The sequence below is a fragment of the Pleurodeles waltl genome, chromosome 2_2, assembly GCF_031143425.1.
Source record: "Pleurodeles waltl isolate 20211129_DDA chromosome 2_2, aPleWal1.hap1.20221129, whole genome shotgun sequence".
In the NCBI taxonomy this organism is placed as follows: Eukaryota; Metazoa; Chordata; class Amphibia; order Caudata; family Salamandridae; genus Pleurodeles; species Pleurodeles waltl.
In genome coordinates this window covers 1,187,226,560-1,187,245,608 of record NC_090439.1, presented here as the reverse complement: position 1 = coordinate 1,187,245,608, position 19,049 = coordinate 1,187,226,560, and the positions used below count along the sequence as shown (strand labels likewise).

Genomic DNA, 19,049 nt, shown 5'->3' with positions numbered 1-19,049 from the left:
AATGAAGAGATTGTTGCCTTGTCACACTTGTGGAGGGATTGGACATTGGAAGCGGGAGTGTCCAATGATGGTACAGAAAGATGTTGTTCAGCAAACAAGTGACATCAATGTGTTCCAAAATATGAGAGGACCAAGAATGAGAGGTCATAATCCAAATTTTCAAAACAATGTGAATAAAATGCAACATTTTCAACCAATTCAGAAGGTGCAAATGCCATGTGTGCAGATGGGACAGTCACAGCCAATACAACAGCAGGTTTAAATGGTACCTAGACAGCAAATCCGAATACCCCAAGCCCCAATAGAGCAGCAGAGGGTGATTCTTCCTCAACAGGTCACAGGTCCGCAGTTTAACCAGAGTAATAATACAGTACACCAAATCCCGTTACAAGTGAGCCTGGAATAAATGATGATTGGGAGAGCGAGATCTCGGATGAAAAGGAATGTGTGCTTGCAGCTTCCTTGGAAGTAGATCAGAAAGGGTCATATGTGATGGTGAAAAGCAATGGGTCACAAAGTTTCATTCTTGGTTGACATAGGAGCTACATGTTCTACAGTAAGAACTGCAGAATTTCCAAACCTGCCCCTTTCAGGAGAAATGGTCCAGATTGTGGGTGCATCGAATCAGTATTTGACCAACCCAATTATAAAACCAGTTCCCTACTGGGAAGAGACTTGCTGTGTAAAACAAGATGCTTGATTACTTGCTCAAACGATGGAATTGTGATACAAACGAACAATGATGATAAGGATGACCCAGAGACAGAGTGTGAAATAATAAATTAGGAATGCCCTCTGATTAGTTTCTTTCCAGTTTTTACAGTAAAGGATCTGCCTTCTGACTTACAGGGAACAGTAAGAGAGAGTGTGGGAATTGACAGGGAAAGACATTGGCCTGATAAAAGGAGTTGAGCTAGTTAGAGTGCCGGTAAAGCCAAACACAATTTTTCCAAAGATTCCCCAGTATCACATGACACAAGACATCATTGGAAAGGTTTCTCCCATAATTGCAGAATTTGTAAACCAAGGGGTTTTGAAAGAAGTGCTGAGCAGTCCATGCAATTCATCGATAATGGGATTGAGAAAGCCCTGTGGGAAAGTTCGAATTGTCCAGGATTTGAGATAAATGGCATTGTGATTAAATGTTGTCCTGCAGTGCCAAACCCAGCCGTGATTCTGTTTCAGATTCCATGTGATGCTGAATGGTTCACCGTTATAGATTTGTCACAAGTATTCTTTTCTGTGCCTGTTCACGAGGATAGTCACTTTCTCTTCTCTTTCCAATCGACATTGGTACAGTACATTGATTTGTTGATTGCATCCAAAATGAAGAAAGAGTGCAAATATGACACGATTGCTTTACTGAACCATTTGGGAAGGAATGGTCATAAAGTGTATTCACTTAAATTACAATACTGTCAGAAAGAAGTGAAGTATTTGGGTCACCAGATTGAGAAGGGAATTAGGAAAATATCCAGAGAAGGGTCACAGCCATACTGCAGATGAGTCCCCCATCCCCTCAGAGAGATGTGGTTGGGCAGAGCCTAGCAGAGGTTGAGGGCATTGTGATGGATCATCCCCTGACTATTATGGTCCCTCACTCCATTGACGTTTTACTTACACAAACGAAGAATCAATACCTAACAGTTGCCAGGCTGACTCGTTATGAAACAAGCATCCTGGGGTCCCCTAATGTGTCACTTAAACGATGTACAGTGCTTAACTCAGCAACCTTCTCCCTAATGAAAATGTTGAAATTGAAAAATCAGAAGATATTGAGCATGATTGTCTTAAAGTAACTGATCTGTGCAAAAAACTGAGACCTGGTATTAGAGACACTCGATTGGAAGAGAATGACCAAATTATCTTTGTTGATGGCTCCTGTTTAAGGGACAATATGGGAATACTGACAGCAGGATGTGCGGTGTGCACAATTTCTGGTATACTTGAGGCGTCCTGGCTTGGATGAGTATACTCTACACAAGTAGCAGAACTGGTAGCCCATACTAGAGCATGCCATGTTTCTGCGCAGCTGAAAGTTACCATCTATACGGATAGCCAGTATGGATTTGGCATGGTGCACGATTTTGGCCAGTTGTGGTCTCAGAGAGGTTTCCTGAACTCTCCTGGTTCACCAGTAAGAAATGGTGAGAGAATTCAAGAGTTGTTGCAAGCTATCCAAATGCCTGAAAAGATTGCTGTGGTGAAATGCAGTGCACATCTGAAATCTCATGATTTTGTGCCAATGGGAAATTGATGTGCGGATCAAGTGGCAAGTTTTTGCGCAATGAACTGTATATCGTTCAAGGATAAGTGGGAGTTGTACCTGAGACATTTCCAAGTTATGCATTGCATGTGATAGATACCTTGGAGGAGCTGCGAACACTGCAAAATAATGTTGACAGGGAGGAAAAACGACCATGGGTTAAAATGAAATGTGTACAACAACAGGATGAAATGTGGATTTCAGAACAGGGTCAATTAGTACTGCTGAACAGTTTGTTGACTCAAATGGCTAGACATTTTCATGGTCATGCACATGTTGGGAGAGATGCCATGATTCGATTGTTCAAGCAGAATTGGTTCAATCCAAAGTTTAGACAAGTTGCTGAAGCAGTTTACCATTGTTGCGCCACTTGTCAACAAATGACTGCGGGTAAAGGGAAAGTGGTCAATTTGAGAGCAGGAGGTTGATTCAGCAGAATGCAGACTGATGTTTTTGAGATGTCTGTGTGTGGAGAATTGAGATGTGTGTTGGTGATTATCTGCATGTTTAGCCATTGGATTGAAGCTTATCCTACATGAAGAAATGACAGTCTCAGAGTAGCGAAATTACTGCTTAGGGAACTAATACCACATTTTGTGTTTACGATCTCTTTAGAATCAGATAAAGGAAGTCATTTCAACAATGAAGTAGTTAAATTACTCTGCAGCCTTAAACATTGAGCAGAGGTTGCATTGTAAGTACTGCCCTGAAACATCAGGACTGGTGGAACAGAGGAATGCTACATTGAAATCAAGAATGGGGAAAACGTATCTGTCCTCAAATCTGAAATGGTCCTACGCACTACCGTTAGTTCTGATGACAATGTGAAACACACCCAACAGGAAGACAGGATTGTCACCGCATAAGATCCTCATGGGCAGAGCAATGAGGTTGCCAGCTGTTCCTGCAAATGCTCTTGTGAACATAACAGATGATATGGTGTTGGACTACTGCAAGGATCTGGCTGATGTGGTTTGCTCTTTCTCTCATCAGGTGGTAGCCACCACAATGCATCTGTCTCAAGATCAAGGACACAGCCATACGAGAAAAGTGTCATGTCCTTTGGACAATGGAGAAGAGTTGTTGAGAGTACCAACAACGACCTGACCAAACTCAGCACCAGAAAGAGGAGAAAGAGGAACTAAGACCAGATCAGAGCCAATTGAGAACAGCTCAGCCGCTCCTGTCAGAGACAAAGGAGAAGACCTACAGGAGAGTGACAGTGAACCAATCTCAATTGAGGCAGCAGGAGAGTCAAGTCAAAGGAGGGCTCTCCCAGAAGTAGACGATTTTGAGAGACATAGAGCAAATGACAGACCCCGAGGGAGAAGGAGTTGAGGCAGATCAAAGCCAATGGGGTCTGACTCCTCCTGAACAGTTGCAGGTCGTCAAGAGAAAATCCTGCAGAGCAAGAAGAAGTTTCAAGTGCATCACTGAAAAGAGCATTGGTAAAGGGTCCACTGAAAGGAGATAAGTAGCCGGAGTCACAAACAAAGATAAAGGAAGCAATTACTGTAACAACTATTGAGGAGGAAGTAGATATGACAATGAGAGAAGATCTGAGTGGAGGAGAGTTGAATGGAGATCGAAAGTTGAAGAGAAAAAGAATAGCAAGTCGAAGGTATGCTGGTCCTGAATGGGCGTATGCAACAAGTGAATGGCAAAGTGTCTTTTTATTTTGATCGAGACATTACAGGTCAACGTTTTGGCACTTGAAGAAAACCAATGACCTGAACTAGTGAAACTACAAGCTGAGAAAAGTACAAAGAAGAAAAAGAGACTGTTGAAAGTAGGAGGGAAAGGCTTTGATCACCTAATTTGACAAAGTAACCTGATTTGACAAGCTGCTAAACCTATTTTGACAAAAGGATCCTGGAAGTAAGACTGAAAACTGTAAATAACTGCTGATTTTTGCTGCATAATTACTACTTTTCTCTTCTACTTTTTGATTCTTTACAGCTCATGAGTAACCTTAGCCAGCTGTAAATACATAAGTATTGGTTTGGCGATTATGTCCATGATATTGTGCATGGTACTGATTGTGGGAATGACAAGAGTAAAGCCAACCATACTTCAGCTTTAGAAACAACTACCGTACGCACAGAAATAGAGAAGTTCAGGTTAGATGAGAAGTATCTGCATGTAGACAATGCACAAGGAGAACTTTCTTCTAATGTTTCCTATCACTTATTGAGGGAGTATGTTGAGATGATGGATGAGAGAAATTGTTATGTTTGCAAGCAGATTCCTTTATCAGTCGAAGAAGGAGTTACTTATCATAGTTTGCCCCTCACTTATGGGATGAGTTGTAGTCTGTTACTATCAAGATTCAATAACCAGGAATACATCCAGTATTTCTATTCCAATTTTGACATAGTGTTTTTGTTTGTCCCTTTAAGTAAGTACCTGAGTGGAGTAGCTAAGGAGAACACTGTAGAGCTAGTGAGAGGATTCTTTGAGCCTACTTTAACCTTTGGTACAGCATATGCACATAGAAACAATCTGAAATGCTTGCTTACACCATTAGAAAAGAGCTTCTTAGATCATACAGATGACAGCAGAAAGGCATTAAAGGAGAAAAGGACTTTTAGAAATTATTACGGATTTAGTGAAATAAAAACACAAGTGAAGTTAGCTTTAGATGAGCAACACGTATATAGCCCTAAATCTAGTACTGGCACATTGTTTGTGGGAACGAGTGAATGTGAACATGTGTTTTTGTTTCAGAGTAGGTGGCCATGTATGTTGAATGGACAGGATCCAGCGATTCCTGGAATTTATTACATCTGTGGGCCAAATGCTTATTACTGTCTTCCAAGAGGATGGTATGGCACATGTTACTTGGGAATAGTTTTCCCAAAGATATTTCACCTTGATGACTTCAAAAGATTACCGAAAATGACTGAGTTATATCACGTTAAACAAAAGAGAGAGTCTCCTTCTAGGATAGTGGGAGATATATTTGGAGCAATGATTCATTCAGTAGGAGTTGTTCTGAATTCTATAAAGATTAGAAAGTTGTCTACTATTGTGAATAACATGTTGACAATTTCTTTTTCAGGAGCCATGATCCAAATGGATAAAGAAATAGCTGCGGTAAGATCTATGACTCTTCAGAACAGTCTTGAGTTAGACATTCTTTTAGCAAAAGATGGCAGAGATTGCAAAATGCTAAATTCGAAGCATTGTTGTTCATATATTCCTGTTAGTAGCAAATAACTTAGAAGCTTACTTACTAATCTGACTAATGAAAGTGCTGATTTAAAAAGAGCTTAAAGAAGCAGGTGTTTGGAAGAAAGTTGGTAAAGGATTTGCTTCAGTGGGAAATTGGCTCAGCAACATTGAGAAAGGGATAATATTGAAAATAATACAAGAGATATTGATTATTGTGAGTTGCATATTTGGAGCATGGGGAATGTGTAAATTGTATCATGTGATTACATCAAAGAAAATGAAAAATGATCAGAGAAAACTGAAAATTTGTTTAGGGAAAATTCAAGAAGGGAACGAAGATTAAAAGGGATAGAGATGACAAATTTTAGCTGAAGCAGAACATTTGTGTGGGAAGATGTAAATATGATGACATATTTTGTCATCAGAGGAGGGATTGTTAACGCAGAAATGTTACTAATGAATATTCATGTATCTTGAATGTTAAATCTGCATACAAAATGAGTTAATGTAGGAAAATAATACAAACATTTGAAAATGTGCCTCTTCGAGTGACCAACGATTTAGTAGCTTATTTATGTAAAATTTTGAGCTTATATTTTGAATAATGTAGTAGTATGTCATCTTAATGGTTTTGTATTATGTATTTGCTTTATTAATCATAGGCCCTAATTTAGTGAGATCTTGGGTGTAGTTGCACGGCCTCATGTCAAGTTGCATTGCTTAGACAAATTATAAAATGGATTCTTAAAGAATTAAACTGTGATTTTCCATTTCATTGACCGAATATTAGTAGCTAGAATTCTTTCCCATGAAAACTGCTTGCTAGAATATGTTGTACGAGCTAAGGATACTGTTAGAAATGGGGTCTTTGGTTGGCAGTCAGGTTACCCCCTGTCCAAGCAAGGACCCTCACTCTAGTCAGGGTAAAAGAGAATCACCCTCAGTTAACCCCTGCTCACCCCCTTTGGTAGCTTAGCACAAGCAGGCAGGCTTAACTTCAGAAGCAATGTGTAAAGTATTTGTACCAACACACACAGTAACTCAGTGAAAACACTATACAATGACACAACAGAAGTATAAAAAATAGACAACATTTATCTAAACAAAACACGACCAAAATGACAAATCAAGATATAAATTTTTAAAAAGAATAAGAGTCTTAATCCTTAGAAAACAATGAGAATGCTGTTATTTCACAAAAGTACCTGGGTAGCGTCAAAATAAAGCTGCACAGGTGAGTGTGCGTCGAAAAAAGGCCAGATTTCTCACCCGCAAGCAAGAACGTGCGTCGTTCCTCCTTCGGTCGGGTCAGAGTGCATTGTTTCTTCTCTCCCTCAAGGGTGCGATTTGTCGATCCGGATGGGCACCTCGGGTCTTGGCAGGCTTTGTGTTGATTTTTTCACACCCAGGGATGTTGATAATCCAGTCACACGGTATCACAAAACCCCGCTGCCTCCGTTAGCGGATGTTGTGCATCGTTTCGTCAGTTGCCTTGCATCAATCTTCCAGCCATGATGCAGATGGAGTGTTGATTTCAGCCACGAAGCTGGCGGCGCGTAATTTATCAACCGTGTCACGAAGGGTGCATCGAAAATGTCCCCGCACAGCGGTCTGTTTGTGGATTTTCAGTTCTTGTCTGCCAACTCCACCTTTCAAGGGCCCAGGAACTGGATAGGGCACCACTTGGCAGGGCAGGAGTCTCAACAGGGAGTCCAGGTGCTGGCAGGGGAAGTCTTTGTCTTTGATGGCCCGGAGACTTATACAACAGGAGGCAAGTTCAGTTTAAGCCCTTGGAGATTCCTCTCAAGCAGGAATGCACAACAAATTCCAGTCTTTGTCCCCTTTCACAGACAGAAGCAGCAACAGCAGGATAGCCCAACAAAGCACGGTCACAGGCAGGGGCAGCGTTCTCCTCAGTTCTTCTCCTTGGCAGATGATCCTCTTGATTTCCGAAGTGATCTGATTTTCAGAGGTTTGGGTGTTCTTTTTATATCCATTTTGGCCTTTGAAGTAGGCCTACTTCAAAGGAAAGTCTTTCTTGTTTGTGAGATCCTGCCTTGCCCAGGCCAGGCCCCAGACACACACCAGGGGGTTGGAGACTGCATTGTGTGTGGGCAGGCACATCCCTTTGAGGTGTGCGTGACCACTCCTCCCCTCCCTCCCAGCACAGATGGCTCATCAAGATATGCAGGCTACACCCCAGCTCTTTTTGTGCCACTGTCTAGAGGAGAGGTGCAAACAGCCCAAATGTCAAACTGACTGAGACAGGTAATCCACGAACAGGCAGAGTCACAGAATGGTTTAAGCAAGAAAATGACTACTTTCTAAAAGTGGCATTTTTAAATACACAACTAAAAACAAACTTTGCCAAAATATGTATTTTTAAATTGTGAGTTCAGAGACCCTAAACTCCATTTTTCTATCTGCTCCCAAAGGGAATCTGTACTTTAATAATATTTAAAGGCAGCCCCCATGTTAACCTATGAGAGAGATAGGCCTTGCACAGCCAAAACCGAATTTGGCGGTATTTCACTGTCAGGACATATAGAACACATTAATATATATCCTACCTTAAACATACTCTACACCCTGTCCATGGGGCTACCTAGGGCATACCTTAGGAGTGTCCTACATATAAGAAAAGGGAAGGTTTAGGCCTGGCAAGTGGGTACACTTGCTAAGTCGAATGGGCACTTTAAAACTGTACACACAGACACTGCAGTGGCAGGTCTGAGCCATGTTTACAGTGCTACTCGTGGGTGGCACAACCAGTGCTGCAGGCCCACTAGTAGCATTTGATTTACAGGCCCTGGGCACCTGTAATGCACTTTACTAGGGGCTTACTAGTAAATCAAATATTCCCATCATGGTAAAGCCAATCAACAATACAATTTACACAGAGAGCATATGCACTTTAGCACTGGTTAGTAGTGGTAAAATGCCCAGAGTCCTAAAGCCAACAACAACAGGTCCGAAAAAATAGGAGAAAGGAGGCAAAAACATTGGAGATGACCCTGCAAAAGGGAAAAAGTCCAACAGATTCTTTGTATAATTTAGTGTTTGTAAAGGTGACGTTTCCAGGAGCAGACAATGGATGCACTGACTGAAGTATAAACTGTTACAAATACGTTACCTGACGAGCCAACGACAGGACCTGGAGCTGAGGAGCCAATCATCGACATGTGAACAATGGTATAGTAAATGCTTAGATTTGGGGTTCTACTTTCATTGGACTAAATGTAAACAGTCGATTCTTTGACCAATAGCAACATGGGAAGTAGTTTTAGGGAAGCTAACTTAGCCAGACTGCACAGACAAGGGAGGAATTATTAGGCCATTCGCCCGTCCTTTCCTATTCGGCCTGAGAGGATAGTTATTATTCTTTCTGAAGTGCATGAAGGGAAATTTCCTATCTTGAAATGTATTACTGAATTCTGATGCTTTGCTGACCTAACTGATGTCCAGTTGATGAAGACAGTCGCAGCTTGCTGAACCATACTGAGACAAGGAATAAGATGATGTTACTGATTGCTATGTCTATTTGCTTTTGTCCTTAGGTACCAACCGTTAATTTTGATAGCACAGTGAGCTATGAACCTGCAACAAACAGGTGCTTGAAAGCTGAAAGGCCTGGCTTTAGAACTGTATCATTTCATTTCCTGAATTGGTTGTTATTCTACAGTTTCCAAAATGGCTCCTTTGGCTATTGAAACATTGGAATTTTGGGAGCTCCATTGAAGACAATGGGGTGCTCTGGGCTTCTAATGGCTGGTAAAAGCCCAGAGCATCAACATTTCAATGTTGTCGTTCACAGCTGTTGGAGATTGCAGTCCCCTCGAGCTCTATGAGGCCTTTGTTTGAATAATTACAAGATTTTGTCCTCATGGGGCAGAATGTTCTAATAGCCTTATAGCCGCCAATAAAGGCCTGCACCCTTGTTAAAGGCCCTCGCCTTCCTCTAGGGCCTATAATGCTCTAGTGAATCTTTATTGGCTGGTATGGCCCGCTACGACGGGCTATAATGCTATAGTGACACAACCCCAAACACGGCGTTACCTCTTAAAACCTGTTTTTGTGTTTCTCCGCACAATGCACTCTTCACATATAATGACTACAAGCATGGATGATAGGCGACTCCTCCACCTCATAGCCCTTAATTGCTTATATAACATCTCATACACATTGATTTACATATGTATGAGTCATTGTCTCTGAATAATATGCTTATTGGATGTAAAGCAGTCTAACACACTATTGTGGGATGAACAGCACTATAAAAAGAATTAAATACATGTGAAGGAGGGGTTATTAAGAGAGGAGGGGCACCGTTGGGGGATGGTAGTGAGGGATGCACCAAGAAAGATTGTCACAGTGGGCACCACCAATGCTGAAACCAGCCCTGGGGTCAGAGGCTCTTTAGGGTGATATCTATTTAGCTGTGTGTTGAGGCTGTAGGTTCGGTGGATGCAGCCAGCTGACCAAGAGGACCTCTGACCTCTCACCTCTGAGGTCCCAGGGAATACTCAAGCAGCAGCTATCTACTGTAGGCGGCAACAGATGGCATGGGTTGGCGAGGATCACAGAGCTGCTTTAGTGGCCTAATGACTGTTTTCCATGACATGCTGTAACCTCAGGTCTATTTATACATTGAGGCGCTGAGGTTGGACCTGTGCTCTCCTGGCGCCCTTGGAACTGAATGAATAAACGTTCATTGGAAACATTTTTATAGGTCTTTATTTAACAATTACAAAGTGCCACAAAGCCTAGATTGAGACATGTTAAGCAACAGCTTAGGGAAAGCATTCCTTTATTTATGGTTGACAAACAATAAAAATGACAGCTTGGCTGTATCCACATTTTAAGAACCATGGCGGGTATAAAGTGATGGGCCAGCTTCAATGTATTCGTTTATAAAAGAACAGAAAGCCCACATGTATATTCATTTAATCCGACATTATTTCACCATCGCTGATCTCAGAGTCCGTATTGTTGCCTTTTCTCTAAATCACAGACAGCAGGAAACGTGCGGGCGGACTACGCGCAGACTTCTCTGTGATCTTGGTCACCTCAGCTAGGAAGAAACAAACAGGAGATCAAGTCACGGCGTTTTAAGAGACAATGAATAGAATCACTACTGATGCCCTTTTTATTAGAGGATGAGACGGACAAGGATCAGCAACAGAGCCCCAGGACCCGCCTCCTCTGGTAGGAGATGGGGCTGAGGGGGTCACACCAGGCAACAGCCTGAACATTCTGCCAGAGGTACCCCAGGGGGGTGAAGTAGTTCTGTGCCGGGGGGGGGTCAGCTGCTGGGCTGACTGAGCTCTGAACTGCACCTGAGGGCAGCAGTGGGTGTGGTGGAAACTGGAAGGTCAAAATCACTACTCTACCTCCAGTCCTAGTATATTTAGGGAAAGAGCAACTTTCCCCCAAATATTCCAGGAGGCTTATTTAGTATCCTAATTCCAGTCCTGGAATATTTTGGGGAGAGGTACCCATTCCTCAAGTATTTTTAGGAATGGTTGAAAATGAGTTATTTTGAATGGCAGAAAGCGCTGCCCTGAGGATGCAGCTTAGGGCAAAGAACTGTGAATACCGCTGTGACGGATCGCCCCAGTATCCTACACCTCCACAGTAACAAACAGAAGGTCAGGTGTGTGCTGGGACTGAGAGGTTGCAGAAGAGTGAATCCCTGGAAACACACTGTAGTGTTTACACTACTGCTCACACAGAAGGAGAATCAGTTAGAGTGTGGAATAACTTAAGGTCAGAAAACCAGCGTCAGTGCAGCTCAGTATTTATTATTGAGTTTAGCGCCTCACTCTGTTTCTAGTCCTTGCAGGCGCTTTCCCGCAAAGTTCTGCTCAGGTCAGGGTGTATGCTTTGAAACTAAGGGGGCTCCCTTCTTTCTAGGTAGCTCTGCGGAAGCTAAACAGCCCTCTAAGTGGGATGGGTGCACCCCTGCTGCTGGGAAAGAGCTGGTGTAGTTATCAGGCCTGGTGTAAGTCACAGTAATGTGTTACTAACTCAAACTGCAGCTCTCCAGGTGTATTCCTGGGAATGTTTGTGAATTCCAAAAAGCCAGGAAATTCCACACAAGAAGCGACAGAGATCTCTGTGTGTACCTTACTGGCTTTTGTGCCAATAGTGGCCAATGGTGGGGTTTTGTTAGAGATTGTCATATTTGTTGGTCGATCCGAGTGCAATTATGGGATTTGTAATGCCTAAGTTATGAGGGTGGTGGCTTTTCTCACACTTTCCAGGATTAAGGATCAAGGATTAAGGCTCAAACAGGGGCTGCCCCTCCACATGGCAAAGGACCATCACCCTGCCAAAACAAATCCCCCATAATAGAAAAATAAAGTGTTAAAAAACTTTGTTTATTACCATTTTAATTTTTAGCACCCCGTCCTGAACCGAGTGTCAGGACAGGGCTTGGCAAATGCTGCCGAGCGGCAGCAGGGAGCTGTGCACTTGTTTAAAATGCACATGTACTTTTGGGTGGCCGCCTTGCGACAGCCAGCCTGACATGCGCACTTTAAACATCTCTAACCCAGCTGTCTCAAGACAGCTGGGTCAGAGAAGGCACAGGCATCCAGCAATCTGGTGAGCGCTGAGAGAGCCCGCTCCCACCAATCCTGACACTGCCTGATGCAAAAAACTAAGTAGAGGCCCCTACAAATAAGTGCCGGTGCCACGCACCAGAAACCACTGGATCAAATTAAGAACTGGGCAAATTTAATATAAATCATTTCCCTGTGGTGAAGGACTCATTTGTGTTTGCATCTTCGGGTGTGAGCAGTGCATCCTGGAACACAATGGTGTTTTTCTGGTTGTGCCAACTTGACGATGCAGTGAATCAGTATGACCTGAACTAGGGAACACCGCTGTGACTAATTCAACAATCTTAGCTCATGTTTTTGGATTAATGTGCATCTAATTCATAGTCACTATGATTGCTGATTAAACATAAAGTCCTATAGTATAACACTGTGGAAAAGGCATCATCATCTATGGACTTTGGCTCATTGCTTTAAGCGGGCAGATACCAGTGCTTTACATGGGCTGGTACTGTCCATAGGGGGAGGACCTGCAATTCTCTGCATTGCTGTGATGATATGATGAGAGAGCACCAGCACTTCTCAAGCGTAAACAGGTACTCTACATAGTGAGTACCTGCACTTCTAGGATTCAGCCTATCAGGTACTCAGTACCAGAACTTCTTTCATTTGGAAGGGATAGTGCCAGCACTTCTCAGCATTGCTCCAGTGTTTTAATAGAAGAGTACCGGCACTTCTCAGCACAAACAGGCAATCTGAGGCAATGAGTAACTGCACTTCTAAATTTCCATTTTAAGCACTGCTGAGGCGCGTATCCCCCTTGGCACCAGAAGGCACAATATCTTGGCATCAGAGGAGGGACACCCCCCCCAATGCATCGTGATGCATGCTGGGATACTCTGCAGTACATCGTGCTGCATGTTGGGATACTCTGCAGTACATCCTTTTGCATGCTGGGATAATCTGCAGCCCGCGCAGTAATGTTATGAGGTACATAAAGGGAAATAGACAGGTGAGTGGGTGATAGGATGCTGCAGCAGGGGGCAGCCACAGGAAATGGTGGGTGAGTGGGACAGCAGGATCCAGGACATTTTCCTGGCAAGGTGGGATTGTGTGTATGTTTGTTTCCCCTTTTTTTAAATCATGGACATGCAGCATGTATACCTAAAAATGAATTGAGTACACTATTCAAAAAAATCTATCTACAGGGACAAGAAATGTCAGTACTATAGTAGGAGAGCCCTCAAGCATCGTTTAGGACGTTGAGCATCATCATTGGGCTAACTTCTCGTCAGACCGGCACTGCAATGTCTGGCGGACCACCACACATGTAGTGGTGGCACTCAACCGAAGATGGTATCGCAGATCCAGTGGTGTCTGCAGTACGTGCTGACAAGGAAAAGAAAGGAGAGTGAAATATAGGTTGAAATTAGCTCTGAACCCCCGGTATCTCAATTTAATGACTCGAAATGAGGATCAGGCCAAGATTAAAAATAAGCAAGAGGAGTACTTGAAGGGAATAATGTCCCCCTGTACTCCTCAAAAAGGGGAAAGGAGGAGATGTACTCTGTCCTAACACTAAGTGGTCGACATGTTTCGCACCTCCACGGTCAGAAATTGATCCAATGGCGCTTCATCAGGACCGAAAACTGTGACTTCTCCTATGAAAAACAAACGGTAAGTGCTAAAAGGTCACTTACTGAGCGTGGACTAATTTTCACTGTCAGTTGGTTGGTAGGTCGCCCATCCCATGTGGAGAAAAGGCATCATAGGGGCGCGTAAACCTCAGACCAAAGGAGAGTTAATTGACTTTATCCGGAGGTCCTGCAACACACCTACCCGAGGTCGCATGCCTGAAAAACGCAGCATGTATAGCCACAAAGTGAGAAAGTTAGACAACTACCAGTATCTTCTAAGGGTTCTTCCAATGGGCGCTCCAAAGGTTCTTCCATGGGCGGCTTTTCCCCTTACCTTACAGTGCAGCTCTGACCACGAGGGCGCTGATGCCCGCTGCCAGGGAGAGAAGGGTGTAGCTGAGTCTGGCAGAGGAAGCGCCATTGCATAGGTCAGACTTGCAGCAGGAAACAGTAGCCGACCCTCCTGCCACAGAGGTGGACCCTTCTGTACAGCCTGGAACACAGCTCTTGGTAACCACTGTTTCTGTAAGGAAAGAAAAGGGCTAATATGTAGGAATCCACTGCTTCAAGGCCTTCATATTTGAACCTGGGATCGTACCATAAAACCTACTTAGTGTCAATATCTCTACTGACTTCAATTCCTGGAGAAGAGAAACTAAACATTGTGTTATATAAGTGTATTTATCATTAATAATTCATTATAATTTACTAGTATATACCGTGGTTATGAGGCGTCATCTCTTAAAATAAGTTAATAATCACTGTTATAAAAATATAAAATCTATTGAAAAAACTAGTTGTGGGGAGGGGTGTAACTGCAGCATCAGGAATACCACAGTTAAGATTAGCTATGCAATGCTGCATTTCCCATGACCTCACACATAAACTCATTACTACATCAAAAATGTCATACTCTATTTGCCAGAGGTCCCATCATTGGCGACTTGAAGAGAACAGGTGCAGTTTCATTGAACAGAACTAGATGTCCTTACATATATTATGCAAATGAAAAGCCTGCTGTAATTCTGCTCACAAAAATGACATGTTCACACCAAGTAAACGAGATGTACGCTTTAGATATCAATGTCGACAACTACCTGCTATTTATTCCAGGGTGTATTCCCACTTGAGGCAAAAGATTAAAAAATACAAAAGTCTGTTCCTTCGGTGATGCCTCGAATAGTGTTTTTGCTGAAGTCACGTTTGTTTTTCCAAATTATATATTTTGAACATTATCTCTTCTTGGAGCACTGACTAGGCAGAGGGCAAGGCCGTCACCACATTTTTCGAGGCACCAGCAGACACCAGAAGTAGACTCATGAGATACTTTGCTACCATTGAACCGGACAGCCATTAAAGATGTCCCCTTAAATTTGGTTGCTTCTCTTCAGATACCTAAGTTTCCATCAGTAACTGAGGGGGTAGTTTGATGGGCACTAACCTCCCTAAATCTGACAAATATATTGCTGTTTTGCACATTCAGCATCTCCTCACTGTTGCCTTCTTGGAAGTTTAGCGCACCTGCACAGCGGAAGGACTGAGCCTGGACCTCCTGTTTCAAGCAAGTGAAGAGCACATGGCAAGCCCAAAGTCCTCCTGCAACTGCCTAAAGCAACAAAGTCAAACTTCAAGGTCACAAGGGATTGCTTCATTGTCTCCAAGCAAGTCCAGCTGATGTGCCTAATCTATGCTGAGAACTTGGGGGTTTCCATCTTATGAAAGTATACTCATGTCTGTGTCACTAAGGTTGCCATGAGATGGCCAACCATGAAGATTGCAATGTGAACATACTGCCTAAGGCTATACGTGTGTATAGATGTATGTATGTGTGAGTGTGTGCCCACGAGCATTTATAAGGATAATGTTACTTACCCTCTAAACATCTGCTCGTGGCATGTAGTGCTGTAGATTCACATGCTCTGCATACTCCTGCCTTCTAGTGTTGGGCCCGGAGTTGTGCAAGTTGCTTTTCTCTGAAGAAGTGTTTCGAGTGACGAGATCAAGTGACTCCTCCTCTCTGTGATATTGTGCATGGGCATCAACTCCTTTGTTAGATTGTTTTCCCACAGGTGGGTGAGAAAGGAGTGGAAGGAATGTGTAGGAAAAGAGAGGCTGATGCAAAGTGTAAATATATATACATATATAATGTAACTGCAATGGACAGAGGCGTTCAGGGAGGAGGGAGCACACATATGAATCTACAGCAGTACATGCCACAGATACTTACAGGGTAAGTAACATTATCTGTTTGATCACATGTGTGGCTGTAGATACACATGCTCTGCATAGAATGTAAAGCAGTCCCTCCATAGAAGTAGTGGCTACCCTATGGGAGTTGCAGCTGTTTGGAAAAGGGTACATAGCACTGTCTGACCTACACTGACTTGTTAGTGTGCTAAAAAACCCATACAGTAGTGCTTTGTGAAGGTGTGTGGTGTAGGCCATGTAGCTGCCTTACAAATGTCAGCTATGGGAATGTTTCCAAGGACGGCCACAGTACGAGTGGAGTGTGCTCTGTGAGAAACAGGTGAAGGTCTTTGGCATTAAAGTAACAAGTTTGAATACATTTGACGATCCATCTGTCGATGCCTGATTTGGATATTGGGGTACCTTTATGAGGTGGTGAAAAAGCAACAAAGAGTTGTTTAGTTTTGCTAAACTCTGTAGTTCTGTCCGTGTAGTGTGAGTGCTCTTTTAACATAGAGGGTGTGAAGAGCTCTTTCTGCAACTAAATCAGGTTGTGGGAAAAGTAGCTCAATCGATTGATTGAGGTGAAACTGGGAACCTACCTTAGGTAAAAATGTAGGATTAGTTCTTTTAACCATTTTGTCTCTATGAATTTGGAAGAAGGGTTCCTCTAAGGTTAGTGCATGGAGCTCACTAACATGTCTGACTGAAGTGATGGTGACTAAGAAAGCTACTTTCCATGGCAGAAACTGGAGTGAACATCAGTGAAGGGGCTCAAAAGGCGGCCCCATGAGTCTAGTGAGGACAATGTTAAAATTCCACGAGTTGAATGGGGGCACCCGAGATGGAATAACTCTTTTTATTCCTTCCTTGAAAGCTTCAATAACTGGAATTTTGAATAACAATTTTGGAGATATGCAGCAATTGCTGCAAGATGTAAGCGAATCGAAGTGTAAGCGAGATTTCCTTTCTGCCAATAAAGCAACCAGCAAACGATGTATTCAACTGAGGCGTTCATTGGATCAATGTGTTTGGTTGGCAGTAGGAAACAAAACGTTTCCAGTTTGCTGCATGGCAAGTTGTAGTGGTTGGTCTGCGTGCTTTCTTGAGAATGTCTATACATTCTGCAGGCAGACCAAGGTAGCCAAACTCCATGACCTCAGGAACCAGATTGCAAAGTTGAAAGACTTGGAGTCTGGATGTAGAGTTTGTCCTTGATTCTGTGTAATAAGGTCTGGCCTATTGGGGAGCTTCTCCTGTGGAACTACTAAGAGATCCAAGAGAATGGTGAAAGAAGGCTGGCGTGCCCATGTGGGGGCCACAAGGATCATGGTGAGAGATGTTTGCCTAAGTTGCTGAACCTGATTAGGGTTGAGAGATAGGCAAATATCCTTGACCATCTCATCCCTAGAGCGTTTCTCTTGGAAAGTGGGTCTGGGATTCTGGAGAGGAGACTTGGGCATTTTGCGTTTTCTACTGTGGCAAAAATGTCTATGTGAGGAATCTCCCCTCTTTTTGAAGTACAACTGGAGGACTGGTAGGTAGAGTTCCCACTCATGGGCTTGTTGCTGCATCCTGCTGAGCACGTCTGCAGTCGTTGTCCGTTCCAAGGAAGATAGTACGCCAACAGGTGAATGTGATGGTGAAGAGCCCACTTCCATATGGTCTGAAAGAGGTGTGATAGTTGTGAAGACCATGTCCGCCCCTGTTTCTATAGTAATACATGGCTGTCATATTGTCTGTCCGGACTAGGACCACCTTGTCAGACAGTTGAGGAAGGAAACCTTTTAGTTCTAGGAAAATGGCCTGAAGCTCCAGGTAGTTGATGTGGAGAGACTTGTGTTTGGCCTTCCGTAGACCTTGAACTCTCAAGTCTTTGAGGTGAGCACCCCGACCCGATCATGATGCCTCTGCAGTGAGTATGATGTGAGGATCAGGGTCTAGAAAAGGCCGCTGCTTTAAGAGTATGTTGGTGTTCCACTATTGCAGAGAATGGTGAGTTTGACGGTCAACACTAGATCTTCCAAGTGACCACTTGACTGAAAATATTGGCAAGATAGGCACTGCTGTAGTGGAGGCAAGTGCGGTCTCACATGAGGGACTGTGACAATGCAGGAAGCCATCATCCCTAACAGACGCTTAATTGTTCCTTATTATGTAGTACTGATCTTGTTGGAACTGTGGCAGAAATGTTTGAAAATTATGAATGGGAGCTGGATTGGGGTTCGCTAATCCTACCTGTGCATTCAAAATTTAACCTAAGGAAAGTTGAACTTGTAGTGGTTGGAGATGGGAATCGGGAATGTTGAGAGTGAGATTCCCTCCTCTGAGTGTGTTGTTGACACTGGTGCAATGTACTTGCTTTGATGAGCCAGTTGTCCATGTAAGAAAAGACGTGGGCGGTTTGCCTTTGCAAGTGTGCTGGAACTACTTCTAAGCATTTTGTGAACACCCCGAGAGTGGTAGTCACTCCGATGGAAGGACTTTTAACTGACAATGTTTTCCTGCAATGACGAATCTTAAGCATTGCTGTAGAAGTAGAATGACATCCCAAAGAGTGACCATGTGGAAGTATTCTCATAAGATGGTTTTGTTTAGAGATCGGAGATCCTGTATTGGTCTGAGAGACTCATCCTTTTTAGAATCAAGAAGTATAGGGAGAATACTCCTGAACCTTGGTGTTGCGGAGGAATGGGCTCTATGGCCCCTTTGAGAAGCAGGACGTGGACCTTTTGTTTGAGAAGAGCTGAGTGTTCCTGTGATAATCTGGGGTGCAAGGGGAATGTTGGAAGGTGTGGTACCGAGCTCCAGACAATAGCCATGTTGAATAATGACAAGGACTCACTGGTCTGAGTGATGGTTTCCCACACAGTGTGAAAATGTTGGAGTCTTCCCCCCGACATGTGTTGGAGGTTCGGGAGGATGGTGATCATAGTCACTATTTTGTAGAAGAGCAGGTTCCACGTATAGTGGTACTCTTTCCTCCCACCTTATTATTTGACACTCTGTACGAACCCCTGAAGTAGCCTCTACTATAAGGGAACAGAGGCTGTCTTCCTTGTGAAGTGGAACCCTCTGCTGTGGAGGATTTCTGTGCCCCCCTGTGCCCCGGGTGACAAAAGGAACCTCTCTGTGTGGGAGTTGGTAGGGTACCCATGGCCTTGGTGGTGTTCTTTTTCAATTTGTCAAGTGTTGCATTCACTTATGGTCCAAACAGGTGCTCCT

The 19,049-nt window shown here is 43.4% G+C and overlaps 1 protein-coding gene across 1 annotated transcript in view; it reads right to left on the bottom strand.

Annotated features, from left to right (window-relative positions):
* Positions 1-10,158: 10,158 nt before the first annotated feature.
* The window catches only part of LOC138283058 (lymphocyte antigen 6E-like), a 55,282-nt gene continuing 46,391 nt past the window's right edge, over positions 10,159-19,049 (bottom strand). The window contains exons 3-4 of the mRNA XM_069221199.1: positions 13,972-14,160; positions 10,159-10,511 (exon numbers count right to left, since the gene is read on the bottom strand). Coding sequence (XP_069077300.1) covers positions 13,973-14,160 — 188 coding nt within the window. The 3' untranslated portion in view covers positions 10,159-10,511; position 13,972. The remainder of the gene's footprint in view (positions 10,512-13,971; positions 14,161-19,049) is intronic.